This window comes from Anneissia japonica, unplaced genomic scaffold (genome assembly GCF_011630105.1).
Source record: "Anneissia japonica isolate Jap-2015-1 unplaced genomic scaffold, ASM1163010v1 scaffold288284_len1145801_cov181, whole genome shotgun sequence".
NCBI lineage: Eukaryota > Metazoa > Echinodermata > Crinoidea > Comatulida > Comatulidae > Anneissia > Anneissia japonica.
Genome location: NW_022712730.1, coordinates 265,056 through 280,138, shown reverse-complemented (window position 1 = coordinate 280,138; position 15,083 = coordinate 265,056). Strand labels below are relative to the sequence as shown.

The window sequence follows — 15,083 nt, the reverse complement described above, 5'->3', positions numbered from 1 at the left end:
ATTTTCCAGTTGTTTCGTATACCATGACACCTACAGATCACAATAGTCCTCTGTAGGTTGATAAATGCCACTTAAATCCTCGTTTTAAGCTTAAATAAAGTAAAAATCGGATGATACTCAATTAGGACCATGTGGCCGAATCTAAGAAAAACGACCAGGTTTAATATTGGGCAATTTTCGTTAAAACCATGAGCTATATCTCACACCTTTTTTTTGGACGATTTTTTTTACCCCGCCATTTTCCAGTTGTTTCGTATACCATGACACCTACAGATCACAAGAGTCCTCTGTAGGTTGATAAATGCCACTTAAATCCTCGTTTTAAGCTTAAATAACGATAAATCGAATGATACTTAATTAGACCCATGTGGCCGAATCTAGGAAAAACGACCAGGTTAAAAATTGGATAATTTCGTAAAAAACTATGAGCTATAGCTCATACTTTTTTTGGACGATTTTTTTTTACCCCGCCATTTTCCAGTTGTTTCGTATATCATGACACCTACAGATCACAATAGTCCTCTGTAGGTTGATAAATGCCACTTAAATCCTCGTTTTAAGCTTAAATAAAGATAAATCGGATGATACTCAATTAGGACCATGTGGCCGAATCTAAGAAAAACGACCAGGTTTAATATTGGGCAATTTTCGTTAAAACCATGAGCTATATCTCATACCTTTTTTTTGACGATTTTTTTTACCCTGCTATTTTCCAGTTGTTTCGTATACCATGACACCTACAGATTACAACAGTCCTCTGTAGGTTGATATATGCCACTTAAATCCTCGTTTTAAGCTTAAATAACGATAAATCGGATGATACTCAATTAGGCCCATGTGGCCGAATCTAAGAAAAACGACCCGGTTTAATATTGGGCAATTTTCGTTAAAACCATGAGCAATAGCTCATACTTTTTTTGGACGATTTTTTTTACCCCGCCATTTTCCAGTTGTTTCGTATACCATGACACCTACAGATCACAAGAGTCCTCTGTAGGTTGATTAATGCCACTTAAATCCTCGTTTTAAGCTTAAAGAACGATAAATCGGATGATACTCAATTAGGCCCATGTGGCCGAATCTAAGAAAAACGACCCGGTTTAATATTGGGCAATTTTCGTTAAAACCATGAGCTATAGCTCATACCTTTTTTTTGGACGATTTTTTTACCCCGCCATTTTCCAGTTGTTTCGTATACCATGACACCTACAGATCACAATAGTCCTCTGTAGGTTGATAAATGCCACTTAAATCCTTGTTTCAAGCTTAAATAACGATAAATAGGATGATACTCAATTAGGCCCATGTGGCCGAATCTAGGAAAAACGACCAGGTTTAATATTGGGCAATTTTCGTTAAAACCGTGAGCAATAGCTCATACTTTTTTTTGGACGATTTTTTTTACCCCGCCATTTTCCAGTTGTTTCGTATACCATGACACCTACAGATCACAAGAGTCCTCTGTAGGTTGATTAATGCCACTTAAATCCTCGTTTTAAGCTTAAAGAACGATAAATCGGATGATACTCAATTAGGCCCATGTGGCCGAATCTAGGAAAAACGACCAGGTTAAAAATTGGCCAATTTTCGTAAAAAACCATGAGCTATAGCTCATACTTTTTTTGGACGATTTTTTTGACCTCGCCATTTCCCAGTTGTTTCGTATACCATGACACCTACAGATCACAATAGTCCTCTGTAGGTTGATAAATGCCACTTAAATCCTCGTTTTAAGCTTAAATAAAGATAAATCGGATGATACTCAATTAGGACCATGTGGCCGAATCTAAGAAAAACGACCAGGTTTAATATTGGGCAATTTTCGTTAAAACCATGAGCTACCGTATAGCTCATACCTTTTTTTTGGAAGATTTTTTTACCCCGCCATTTTCCAGTTGTTTCGTATACCATTACACCTACAGATCACAAGAGTGCTCTGTAGGTTGATAAATGCCACTTAAATCCTCGTTTTAAGCTTAAAGAACGATAAATCGGATGATACTCAATTAGGCCCATGTGGCCGAATCTAGGAAAAAAGACCAGGTTAAAAATTGACCAATTTTCGTAAAAAACCATGAGCTATAGCTCATACTTTTTTTGGACGATTTTTTTTACCTCGCCATTTTCCAGTTGTTTCGTATACCATGACACCTACAGATTACAACAGTCCTCTGTAGGTTGATAAATGCCACTTAAATCCTCGTTTTAAGCTTAAATAACGATAAATTGGATGATACTCAATTAGGACCATGTGGCCGAATCTAGGAAAAACGAAAAGGTTTAATATTGGGCAATTTTCGTTAAAACCATGAGCTATAGCTCATACTTTTTATCGTTATCATAAATCCTCCGATTTATCGTTATTTAAGCTTAAAACGAGGATTTAAGTGGCATTTATCAAACTACAGAGGATTCTTGTGATCTGTAGGTGTCATGGTATACGAAACAACTGGAAAATGGCGGGGTAAAAAAATCGTCCAAAAAAAAAGCATGAGCTATAGCTATGAGCTTGAGCTATATATGCCCAATATTAAACCTGATAAAAATAATATATCAACAATGCAATACAACAATTATTTTTCTTAATACAATTTAGGGAGTGTGGTCGCACAATCTACCCCTCCCTCCGCATCTGCCCAGCCTCACTCTACTTCTATCTATCCAAAACGTTATTCTGTCTATTATTTGCATCTCTATAGTTAAATACAGAATGTAAACGCGGAAATGTAGGTCCCCGGTGTACAACTAACCAGCACGCAACGTGACATTAATTCTCCAGTTTAAACTATAGTTAGGCTTAATAAGTTTGACTGATGAAATAATGACGAACAGATCGTCTCTTGGTAAATGGTGACAATTTAACTGGGTGGTTGGTCCATGCATCTTTAAGTTTAGATTTTAACTGATTTATGGTCTTTTATGGTATTCTTTATGGTAAAGAATTCCATAAAATAACAGCTTCCCTGCTAAAAGAATCTTTCATTCAGTTGGTGCGTGAAAACTTAAATTTTAATTTCAATGAATGAACACATGTCCTCCTACCTTTATCCAGTTCAAAAAAAAGAGTCAACAGAATGAGCTCTTTGTCTTTTGTAAGCAAGAGTGGGTAATTTGAGGGACATATTGGTACAAAATAATTAATGGATTGCCTATTAATATTAAAAACAGTGATTTAGTTCCCTTGGCTACTTAGGTAGAATCGGCTGCTTCCCTGGGCCTTTTCTATTTCAAATTCCTCGATCTGGAACTGGTTAAGCCTAATAATAAGAATTAGTGTGCGTAGAACATTAACTATGTTCATGTTTTGAAAGGAGTTGCACATGTGAAATGCAAAGATAAAGTTAAATTCTTGCAATCCTTAGCCAACTGTGCCTAAATTAAAAAAATATATATATATAACACAATGAAGTATTACAAACAAATATTGCCACAACTTCCACATATTTAATTTGCAGTAACCTCGCAATTAACATCAATTTTCATCAATCAGATGAAAACATATTACAAAATGAACAATTACATTTAACATGGTGGGTGCATCCAGACAACTATATCATTATAATGTGAAGTCGACAAGCATTCTGTACATTTTAGGTCCCAAGTACAAAACAAATCACTCAAAATTAAACCAATCAATTTCACTAATTTAAATTTCAAATTGTAACGACATTGATTAGGGCCAAGTCAGACAGCATTGTACATGCAGCTCGTTGCAATTAATCGTTGGAAAACTGTCTTAAGCCGTTGTGAGAATATTAAATATGTTTCATAATCTATAATGTAGTTGTCCCTCATGCAGACTCATGCAGTCTCATTGCACCTACATTTAACTATATTTTATAAGACTCCTGTTTTCTTGTCACTTGCTTCTGTAACTGTTTTTTGTCTGTTTACCTTGCGTGTTCCTTTATAAAGGTCACAACCTAGGTTTTGCATGTTTTCCTTTGTTTTGTTTCGAAATAAGTGATTTTATATATGAACACAATGTGAGAATAAATCCTGTTGGGCTGTTGCACGAAGCTGTTTAGTTGCCCTTTAACCTTCGACACACACTTAGTTTGGCAATGGCTGCAGCTTAGTTGATTTTGTCTGAATCTGACGAACATTTTCGAACATAAAAATTGATTTAAATGTGAAGATTTTTACAATTTCTTTAGAAAATCCTAACTAGAGGGCTGTTAGCCCAAACCTCACAGGCATCCTAAAAATCATCCAGTGGATTAGAGAGACGTGCTCCATTCCTGGACACCAATGATTTTTGGTCCGTCATAAAACATGTTGCAAATATTTTGTCCGAAAAGTCAATTTGAGGACATTTTTTAGGAACTGTGCCATCATGAAGCAAACATTTTTGAATAAGCTTTCTTCTCCTTTTCCCTCTCAGCCTTTATCAGTGACTTAGTCTTCTCTAACTCTCTATGTATACCTACAAATACAAGAAAAAAATGATTATTAGTGACTTTGTCTTCTCTAACTCTATGTATACATAGAAATACAAGAAAAAAAAAATTAATTTAAAGCCCTGTCAAAACTATCAAATTCTATGTGACCATATATAGGCACATCATGACCATATATAGGCACATCATGACCATATACAGGCACATCATGACCATATATAGGCATGTCATGACTATACATAGGCACATCATGACCATATATAGGCACATCATGACCATATATAGGCACGTCATGACCATATATAGGCACGTCATGACTATATATAGGCACATCATGACCATATATAGGCACATCATATAGGTGACATGCCTAATATGATCATGAGGACATCACATCATCGCGTTCATGGCTATATATGGGCATACAGCAGTTTTTTTCGTCAAAAAAAACTTGTTTGTGCCCTTATTCAAGATGCACACCCTCCTAAATAATGCTTGTACCCCACGTAAACAAAACAAAATTAAGCTCAAATAGTATACAAATCACCTCATAACACCTTGTATTTGGCCAGTAAGTTCCTTCTCTCTTAATCATCAAGCCCCCCCCCCACTGAACCTTTGCACCACCCACACTGCCACCTCACATCCTCACACCCACCCCCATGTAAATATTGTTAGATACACCACTGGTTTGATGGAGTTAGATTTATATCAAATGCATTGAATAGGAAAACATACCTTTATCTGAAGGCTGTAGTTTGAGGGCAGCATTGAAGTCTTTCAATGCATCATCATATTCCTTTACTCCCTGATAAGCCTTTCCTCTCCTAAATAATGCTTTCGCATTGCTAGACTCAATATATAATGCCTGAAAAATAATAAGAATGGAGTCAATTAGATTTGGTTTTTTTTCAGTCAAATACATCAAGGATAACCCTTTAAACAGTGGATTGGGCAGTACACAGGGAGGCAATCCCGGGTCTTTTCCAAAAAGTGTACTGCATTCTTTAGCATGCACATGGACCAATGGTTTAAGCATCTAATCTGAAATATGGTGTGGTATGAGCAGGAGATGGAATTGAACCGGGAGGTGGGGAAAGATTCCCATGATTAACAGTACACCACAGTGGCTACCAGCAGCTTAATAGTCGGCTGAGCTAAGCTGCTTAACAATACAATATGTTTAACATTGAATAGATAATATTGGACATAATAAAGACAGTGTTGGATATTGTCCCTTGAAAATGACAAAAAAAAAATCATAAAAAATAATTTAAAAAAAATATATTATTATCATTATTATTTATTAATAATTACTATTTATAATTATTATTAATAATAATAATTATTATTATTTATTAATAATTAAAAATTATTTTTAAATTAACTTTTACTCATTTTGCAGAAACATACAAATTACCAACATGAACATGAAAAAAATCATAAAAAATAATTTTAAAAAAATATATTATTATCATTATTATTTATTAATAATTACTATTTATAATAATTATTAATAATATTTAATAATAATAATTATTATTATTTTTTAATAATTAAAAATAATTTTTAAATTAATTTTTACTCATTTTGCAGAAACATACAAATTACCAACATGAACATAAAAATTATTGAATTAAAAAAAAAAAAGACAACTATCAAAGGTATTTCATTATTATACAACATATGTGGCAAAGACAAGCCAAACCATTCACTCGTTGCAAAAATCGATTTTTAGTTATAAATACAGGGTTAAACAGTAAAATGAGAGCTATAAAATGGTAAAAGATTCATTTAAATCCGACATTTTGTTATGAAGTTACAGGAATTTAAACATACAGCTGTTTAAAAAATAATATTTTGGGCATTTCTTAGGCAGGAACCATCACTAAATTGTTAAAAATTGTTGTTTTACATTGAAAATGGGGAAAATAACAGCATAGAATGATGTATAGATATACAAAGGTTAGTTTAGTGCAATAAAATGGATTTCCAAAATTTTGACATTACAGAATGTTTTGGCCATTATCTCCGAACAGGATTTGCGACGAGTGACTGGTTGGTTTGTCTTTGCCACATATATTTTAAAATAAAACAAAGGCAGGCATTCAAACCTTTTCACATTCCTCTTTGGCCTCACGGTATTGGCCTTGGCTTAAATAGCAAGCAGCCAAATTGAGGTGGAGTGGTAGGTATGCTTGGTGAAGCTTCTCACGATCCTCCTTCGTCAAGTTCTCATTCAATTCTATATCAGAATCAGAGGAATCGCCATCACCTGTCAGATCCAGATATCTGAACGGCAAGAGAGAAAAAGTAATTTATGAAAATATATTAGTTAACAATAGAAGGTTCAAATTTTTAATTTATAAATTTATGAATTTTTCAAGTAAAAAGGTCTGTTTTCGAAATGTACAAGAATATTATAATCCATTTGAGGATATCTTGCATTGAGAGCACTTTAAATTAAAAATCAAATTTAAACATTTCTCGGACAAGAGCTGGTTTCGATCCTAGCTGGTAGAAGGTTCACAATGAGAATGAAAAGCAAGATCTCTAAGGCTTGTGTAAAGCTTTGTCTACACTACCAAATTTTATGTGACAAAAAAGTGTGATGTGCCTATATATGGGTACAATGACATCATATCACATATCATCAAATTGTATCAAAAATGTTCAACTCTATGTCCCATCAAATTTTATGTGATGCTTTTTTGAGGAATTTGATAGTATAGACAAAGCTTTAGAACAGCGATAACATAATGGTGAATCAGAAACGTGGAATGTGAAGTCAGTAGAAGAAGGTATCTTGAGGAGAACTGAAAGAGCCATGAGTTGGAAGATGTGTGGTGTGAAACTGTCTAAAAGAAATAATGAAAGATAGCTCATAGGTAAGTTGGGTCTGGAAGAAACTATAGTAAAAGTGGTAAAGAGAAGTGGATTGAGATGGATGGGTCATGTGTTTAAAGGGGAGGTGATGGTATAAGAGGAAGACCAAAGTTTACGCAAGGTTGGTCTAAATGAGGAAGATGCTCAAGACAGTAAGAAGTGGAGATGGGAGTGTCATCATGGCGTGAAATCAGTAACCCTTCGTAAGAGGGAAAATGCTGAATTAAATAAATGATGATTATGAAGAACAGTTTCTAGTGTTTGAGTTTTGAAGAAAAGACAGTAAAAAGATAAAAGAGAAGTGGATTGAGATGGATGGGTCATGTGTTGAAAGGGAAGTGGAAGGTACAAGAGGAAGACCAAAGTTTACACAAGGTTGGTCTAAATGAGGAGGATGCTCAAGACAGTAAGAAGTGGAGATGGGAGTGTCATCATGGTGTGAAATCAGTAACCCTTCGTAAGAGGGAAAATGCTGAATTAAATAAATGATGATTATGAAGAACAGTTTCTAGTGTTTGAGTTTTGAAGAAAAGACAGTAAAAAGATAAAAGAATAGTTAGTGTAGAAATTTGGTTGTACAGTGCAACACAAAGAGGTACACTCAAAAGATTGTTAATGAAAATGAAGATAAATGATGATAATGATAGTAATGGGGATTACAATCATACCCGACTGCTTTTTTGTACTTTGTCTCAGCCATTTGAAAGTTTTTTGCCTTAAATTGCTCGTTTCCAATGGCTTTATGTAATTTACATTTCCAGAGTCGAGTCCTGCTTCGTCTGGGCATTCGGGATAGATGTCTCCGGTGCCATCATTTTCAATGGCCGGTATGACCTCATCCGCTGCAACTTCACCACAATCTTCAACTTTACACTCCTGAAATAGTGGAATAAAAACAATACCGTAATATAAATTTTTTCACAATTAATAGTAATAATAAGAACAATAATATATGCTATAATTGAATACAATAATGACCTTTATTGGCTTTTCTCCTTCCTTTTCAACACTTTCAAGTAATTTGACCACATTCATACCCCTGAACACCTTTCCAAACACAACATGTTTACCGTCAAGGTGCGCTGTCTTGGCCGTAGTAATGAAGAACTGAGATCCGTTAGTGTTGGGTCCAGCATTAGCCATGCTCAGTAGACCTGACTCCTCATGCTGCAAATAAACATTATGTTTTTCAGTTGTAAAATTTATTTAAACCTTTGTCCACAATATCAAATTTTCTTTGAAAAAAAACTATTGTATGCCTATATATAGTTACGACGTGCCCATATATAGTCATGATATGCCCATATATAGTCATGATGTGCCTATATATGGTCATGATGTGATGTCATCATGATTATATTTAGGCATGTTTTTGTCAAATAAAAGTTGGTAGTCTCTGGATAGGGCTCTACACAATTAAAAAACATCAAATGCACAATTAGAAAGAACATAGTATATAGCACATTTTCCAAATGTCATATTATTTTCAAGAGGCCCCTAAATTTTGGGGGTATTCTCATGCCATTTTAATTTGTCTAATGAAAACCTTTACTTTCAGTCTCAAAGAAAATATCAAGCATAGTAAGAATTGTGTTGTACTTTGGTCCTATATGGCTGGCTATAATTTCTTTGTTTTTATGTTAGTTTTTGAAAAAAACATGTTTACGGTTTCTTCCAAACATAGGTATCTTTAAACTTCTATAACTTCATAATGTAAAGTCGGATTGTAAAATTTTTTTCACATATGTGAAGAGAATACATTACTAAATAACAATTTTGTATCTCAAAATCCAAATTTCCAAAAAGCGACTGATTGGGGTTGACCACGCCACATTTGTTACATCAGCTGTTTCATCAAGACCAAAACAATGACAAAACTTTTCATTGTACATTTACCTTTAGTATAAAATTCTCATCTTCAAATTTCTCTCCATAGATACTCTCCCCTCCTGTTCCATTGTGGTTAGTGAAATCACCCCCCTGGCACATAAATTTCTTTATAACTGAAAAAAAAAAAAATCATAATGTTGATCAGTGTTTCTGTTAATTTGAGTGGCTTCATTTGGGAAAAAATTCTGCACTAGATTTCTACCACCTGAATATTTAACATATAATTTGTTTTCAAACCTTTAATAGCAGAACTGATTTCACATACAAAACAGGTTTCATAACAACTTTCTTAGTCAATATAATTTTGATATACAAAGGTATGTACAGTACAGGTATTAATGATTTTAAAGCATTTAAATTTTCTACCAAATACACATTATAGCTACGCTAAGCTACATTTCTACTACAATTACATGTTCAAGGCTTATAGCATACTTACTTCTATGGAATATACTTCCTTTATAGTGTAGTGGCTTCCCACTTTGTCCAGTTCCCTTTTCACCGGTACAGAGAGCCCTGAAGTTCTCAGCAGTTTTTGGAACGACATCAGCAAAGAGCTCAAAATAAATTCGACCAGCTTCAAAAGAAACATGGTAGCAAATCGTTAGACAAATGTTTAGTTGATTTCTGCAACTATGAAGTGTAAGTATTTAGTGATATTACAGTAGTGAAATGTGCCACATTTACAAACACTGTACAGCCTATTGGTTCATTTGATTTATTCAAAAGGGCTAAGTTCATAACTGAATGTAAGCTTACTTTATGATAGTTAATAAAATTTACATAAATAGTATTAATATAATTTGCAAGGAGGATGCAAATGGTGGTATATTGAGACAATTGACAAAATTCAGAGGGAACTTTGGGTGGCATACAGTACATACTCAAATTGAAATGTGATCTCTTTCTAAAATGTTTCACATTTCATTTATTATTTGAAACATAAAATAAAGTCCCAGTCAAGCTTTAGTACTGTAGTCCTGGGCAGGTCCTCTAGCTCTCTGCTTCCCAAAATTTTTTATCTGGTACCCAATTTGTGATTTACTAGACAAGCCGCGACCCATGTAATATTAAATGTCATAGACCATTATAATATAAGATCTCAAAATGTGCTGCTTTATGTTTTAAAAAATTAAAACATAATAATAGTATACAGAATTTTTTGTTTATTAATGATCATGCTTTTGAGAAAACAGTGGAAGATAAAGGAATTCTTAATAGGGGGCACACAAAGAGGAATTTTCTCTGATAAAGAGTTGGGACTGAGGTACAGTAATAATTTTATGATTATGGCACCCATACTTTTGATATTTGAATTGCAACGAAAATATACTGTAATCAACTTTTTTGCAGAAAATATGTTAAACCCTTGAATTATATATTTGATGAATTTAAACCTAAATGTTAACCTTGTGATTACCTGTGGCATATCCTGATTGAATTTGAGCCTTGAATCCCCCACTGGTGATTAACTTTAGCATATCAATCAAGGATTTAAGGAAGGGGGTGTTAAATGAAATGAGAGTCCACACCATGACAGCGACAGTCATATGAATTTCAGAATATCCATTGTGGACATGATAATAAAATATTGTTCAGAGGATTCACCTAAAAATTCTGTTTTTAAGTTGTCAGACATATTTAAACTTCACATCAACTGTCTGAAAATGACTACATATTAAATTGTTTTTAGCAAGCCTGCTCGTGACCCGACACAAAAGTAAGGTGCCTAGCTAAGCCCCAATTTTGGCAGGCTAAGCCAGACTAGCCTATTGAGTTGTTGGAGGCCTGTCCTTTTTATTTTTATAACAAATTTTCAAAAAAAACATACAATATTTATATTATAAGTTAGGCCTCCAAATTGTTAAAAATAATAACTATGTTTTACTTACTGTATAATGACAAAAGCACAAGTACAGGAAAAAGAAGGTCTGCTACTGAACTAGCTAGGCTAGGCTTACTCATCATCGTCTTCCCATTGACGGAGGTACCCCCACGGTCTTCCGCTCGACTGGCCATCATCGACATATCATGGTCAATGGCCTTCCTACCTACCATACCAAGCCTAGTGAGTAGGCCTAGCTATAAATCACTCATAGGGACGAAGTAAATTCTTATACTTACACGGTTTCCCACCAATAGTTATATCAAAGTATACTCTAGGATTAGCTGTCATTTTATCTTCTTGCGAATCAGCAGAAATTTGTTCATTTTCTGGAACTTTCGAGTCAATATTTTCCGTCATGGTTTACTCCCCAGCAAAGATTTGTTGTGAGCACGTGAACTTTCATGGGTACTCTTCATTGAAGATTATGTTCTCAATTATATATCATCAAGTAATAATATTTATACAGTATTGCTCCAGAATTCAATAAATATATTATTTTTCAAGTATTTTTTTAACTTTATTTTAAATTGATTATAATAATTTATAGAAATATATACATCCACCATGTATGTAATTATTTTCATAAAAATCTAAAAATAGAAAACGCTAAGTCACGTGTACAGGGTTTTCCCTTTTGGTATTCTCCGGTTTCGTTCATAACAGATCAGAAAGCTCCCGTTGGTTGACGGAATTTTTGTTGAGCATTCGTACGTACTACGCTAACATTTTCGTAATATAAATATGGAATTTCCTGGACTAGGAAAACATTGCTCTGAAAACAGCTGTAAACAACTTGGTAAGACCCATATTATTGTAGATTTTAAGAAACTTACATACAGTACCATTAAAAAAGAACAGGAATCATTCGTCATAGATAGGCCTAATATAGGCTAGGCATCTAGAGGCATATGTAAACTCGTTCGGTCGCCTGGGCCAAATTATTTTCTTTAGGGAAGACACCTTATCACTTCACTCCCTATTCACCAGGCAAAATAAGCCTAGGCCGCTCTAGCTAAAGCTCTGTGGATAGACTGAGCAGTAGGGTAGTGGTAGTTAGGCCTTCACGCTTCCCAGACAACATTAATTCTCCTTGCTTTGCTCCAATATAGAACACCTACACAGTAAAAGTATACTCAAAACAGAAATGTTTTGGTCATATTTTTTTGCAGTCAAAATACAATAAAATATGTCTACTCTCTCTGCAGGCCACAACAAATCAATGGGATTGAGAAGTCCGTTTTGAAAAATGACAATTAAATGAATAGCTTTTTGTTTAAGAAATTCAGCTTTATTGAACGAAGAGAAATTTTCTTGTATTAAACCAAATGGACATTGGCTTATTGTTGGCCTAGACATATTTAATTCATTTTTATGCAATCCTAGTATTATTAGTGGTAGTGGTAGAAGTAGTACTGTAGTAGGTTGCAAAAGGCAATGCCCTATATCTATAAAAAATTAAGAATGTATTTTTTTTTTTTCAGATTTCTTGCCTATGATATGTGATGCATGTAATGAAGTATTTTGGTAAGTTAAAAAAATGCTGTAAAGATTAAACATATACCTTGACAATTTCTCTGTATTGAATTGAATAACATTTAAAAGATATGATTTCCAATTCTCTTGTAGGATTATCAAACCTTTGTATGTTGTAAAGCACAACTGTGTACCTTGTAATGCCAGTAAATTTAACAGTAAAACTTTATTGATATCATTTCTGTATAACTATATATATTTTTAATATTTCAGTAAGGATCATATCATCTATTCTAAGCATAGCTGCCCATCCTCTTACAAAAAGGTAACTTTCCAAATACTTTAATTTTCACATCAGTTTGTATGTTTGGTACCAGTGGTGTTTCTAAGAGTGTTAAAAATGGGGTGGGGGTGAGTTGATGTGATGGGAGAACAAAGGTGAAGTTGGGGTAGGGAGTGCTAGCTAACAAGATCAGGTGATAATGAGGTGATTGTTTACTACTCAAGTTTTGTGGGGGTACGGTGGGGTGGGGGCACAGGGCAACTAAGATGGCGCCCACTAGATACGTCACTATTTGTTTCAATTTCATTATTATTCTTCATTTGCTTTCCATTCCCCTGGTCCATATCATTGAAAAATTAATTTTGTTTTTACTTCAGCAACAAAACATACACATACAAACACCATGACACAAAGTATTGACAAAATTAAGTCTGGAATTATTGTTGTTATTAAAAACTATCATTATTATTTTGTAAATTTAATAGTTATTATCTGGTTTGTTTATTAAAGTAGTATTAAGGTTAACATTCATTGTGTTTAGCTTATTAACGATTATAATGGTTCTGCAACTATCATTGTTATTGTTTAACCTTATTTTCAGGATATTCAAGTGCCTGTTTGTCCACTGTGCAATAAACCCGTTCCGGGCAAGCGAGGTGAAGCCCCTGATATTGCTGTGTCTGGACACATAGATAGGGATTGCCAGTCAGATCCAGCTGTTAAGAAGCGAAAGGTTTACGCTAATAGGTGCAATGTAAAAGGATGTAAAAAGAAAGAGGTAATTAAATTCAAAAAATTTTAAATCTTTCAATGAATCAGTAAATAAATCAATCAGTCAAATTAATGAGTGAGCAATGCAGATATCAATCAGCGGCTGTTAATAAGCGAAAGGTTTATAGGATGTAAAAAGAAAGGTACAGTAATTAAACTTTTAAACAGCTTTAAATAAGCATGTAGTATGATAACTGGGTGTCTTCCAATTCATCAATCAACACAAATCATTCAACCAGGTAATCAACTTAAAACAATCAACCAATCAGTAAATGTGTCAGTCAATCAATCAGCTATACAAGAGAGTAATCTGCAGCAGTTTTACGCTAAGTTTGCATACAGTAAGTCTATTTACAGGCTGATAAACAACACAGACCAATTTGTTGAACGTAAAAATCGTTAGGCAGTTTGTTGAAGCCATGAATTACTCAATGCCGTAACGGTTGACTGCGTATGGGTGGTCATTATACAAACTAATTAATTGCGTGTCCCACGATTTTCATCTGCGGAAAAAATGCGTGCGGTGGGCTAATGTTTTCTGGATGGTACTGTATTTATATGCTACATGAATTAGCTTCCATACGGTTGGTGGTGATTTAATCCCCAAGGATTAGTTATACACGGATCGTCTTGATCCACAGTGAGCACAATTTTGTCTCTGCTAATAGTGATATGATGGGGAATAATTTTTAATTAAATTTAAGCCTGCCATCAGGCCTGGGGAAAAAAATGTTGTGTGACTCCGAACATGAAATTATCTTGATGAAATGCCTTCAGGACAAAATGTCAACTTCACACTATTATAGCAAAACAGTAGTACATTTAGTGGTTTGGAGTAAGCAAAAATATTATATTTATGCATTAATTTGTGATGAGCAAAGAAAAAAATTTTTCCCCAAAATGCTTCCGGGGGCTTTGCCATCCCAAAACCTGCATCAGTAAGTAATTTATGCACTAATTCTCCACATTTTAAGCTTTAAAATGATGGGCCATTTATTGGAATCGATTTGCTATTGCTAAAGTTATGAGCAAAAGTATTATGACTTCTCTGTATTAAGGTAATACAATACTCTGCCTCATTCTTATGCTAATTTTCACTTCAACAATATTATTTTAACAAAATCACAGTACACTGTACACTGGTTTTGGAATGGCAAGCCTCAATTATTATCAGAAGTTTATAATTTTAATTGACAAAAATTTCCATTATTTCTTCCCAAGCTGGTTCCAGTAATATGCGACTCATGCCGATTGAATTATTGTTTACGACATCGTCATCAGACAGATCATGATTGCCATGGATACCAAGGAAGCGGACGCTCTGTTTCTAACACAGGGTAAGTTGTCCTCAAAATAGAAAATAGTATAAATAAAATATAACCTTGTTTTGTATGGCTTATTGACTTCTTAAGCAGTACTGTGTGCAGTTTCATAAAGCAAGCAAGCATGTTCTTAATAGAATGTATTGTAAACCATCTTGGCTTCATGCCAA

The 15,083-nt window shown here is 34.1% G+C and overlaps 2 protein-coding genes across 2 annotated transcripts in view; one reads left to right on the top strand and one right to left on the bottom strand.

The window, feature by feature from the left end:
• Positions 1-3,422: 3,422 nt before the first annotated feature.
• Positions 3,423-11,473, bottom strand: LOC117108140 (peptidyl-prolyl cis-trans isomerase D-like). Its single transcript, XM_033250093.1, is given in 9 exon segments — positions 3,423-4,426; positions 5,139-5,268; positions 6,515-6,692; positions 7,955-8,030; positions 8,033-8,162; positions 8,265-8,453; positions 9,183-9,289; positions 9,616-9,753; positions 11,301-11,473. Coding segments are annotated over 9 exon segments (1,161 nt in total). The 5' UTR covers positions 11,422-11,473; the 3' UTR covers positions 3,423-4,334.
• Positions 11,474-11,693: 220 nt separating this feature from the next.
• The window catches only part of LOC117108131 (AN1-type zinc finger protein 2A-like), a 7,679-nt gene continuing 4,289 nt past the window's right edge, over positions 11,694-15,083 (top strand). Inside the window, exons 1-5 of the mRNA XM_033250083.1 lie at positions 11,694-11,860; positions 12,546-12,588; positions 12,811-12,862; positions 13,422-13,598; positions 14,813-14,928. Of these exons, the coding sequence (XP_033105974.1) occupies positions 11,806-11,860; positions 12,546-12,588; positions 12,811-12,862; positions 13,422-13,598; positions 14,813-14,928 (443 nt within the window). The 5' untranslated portion in view covers positions 11,694-11,805. The remainder of the gene's footprint in view (positions 11,861-12,545; positions 12,589-12,810; positions 12,863-13,421; positions 13,599-14,812; positions 14,929-15,083) is intronic.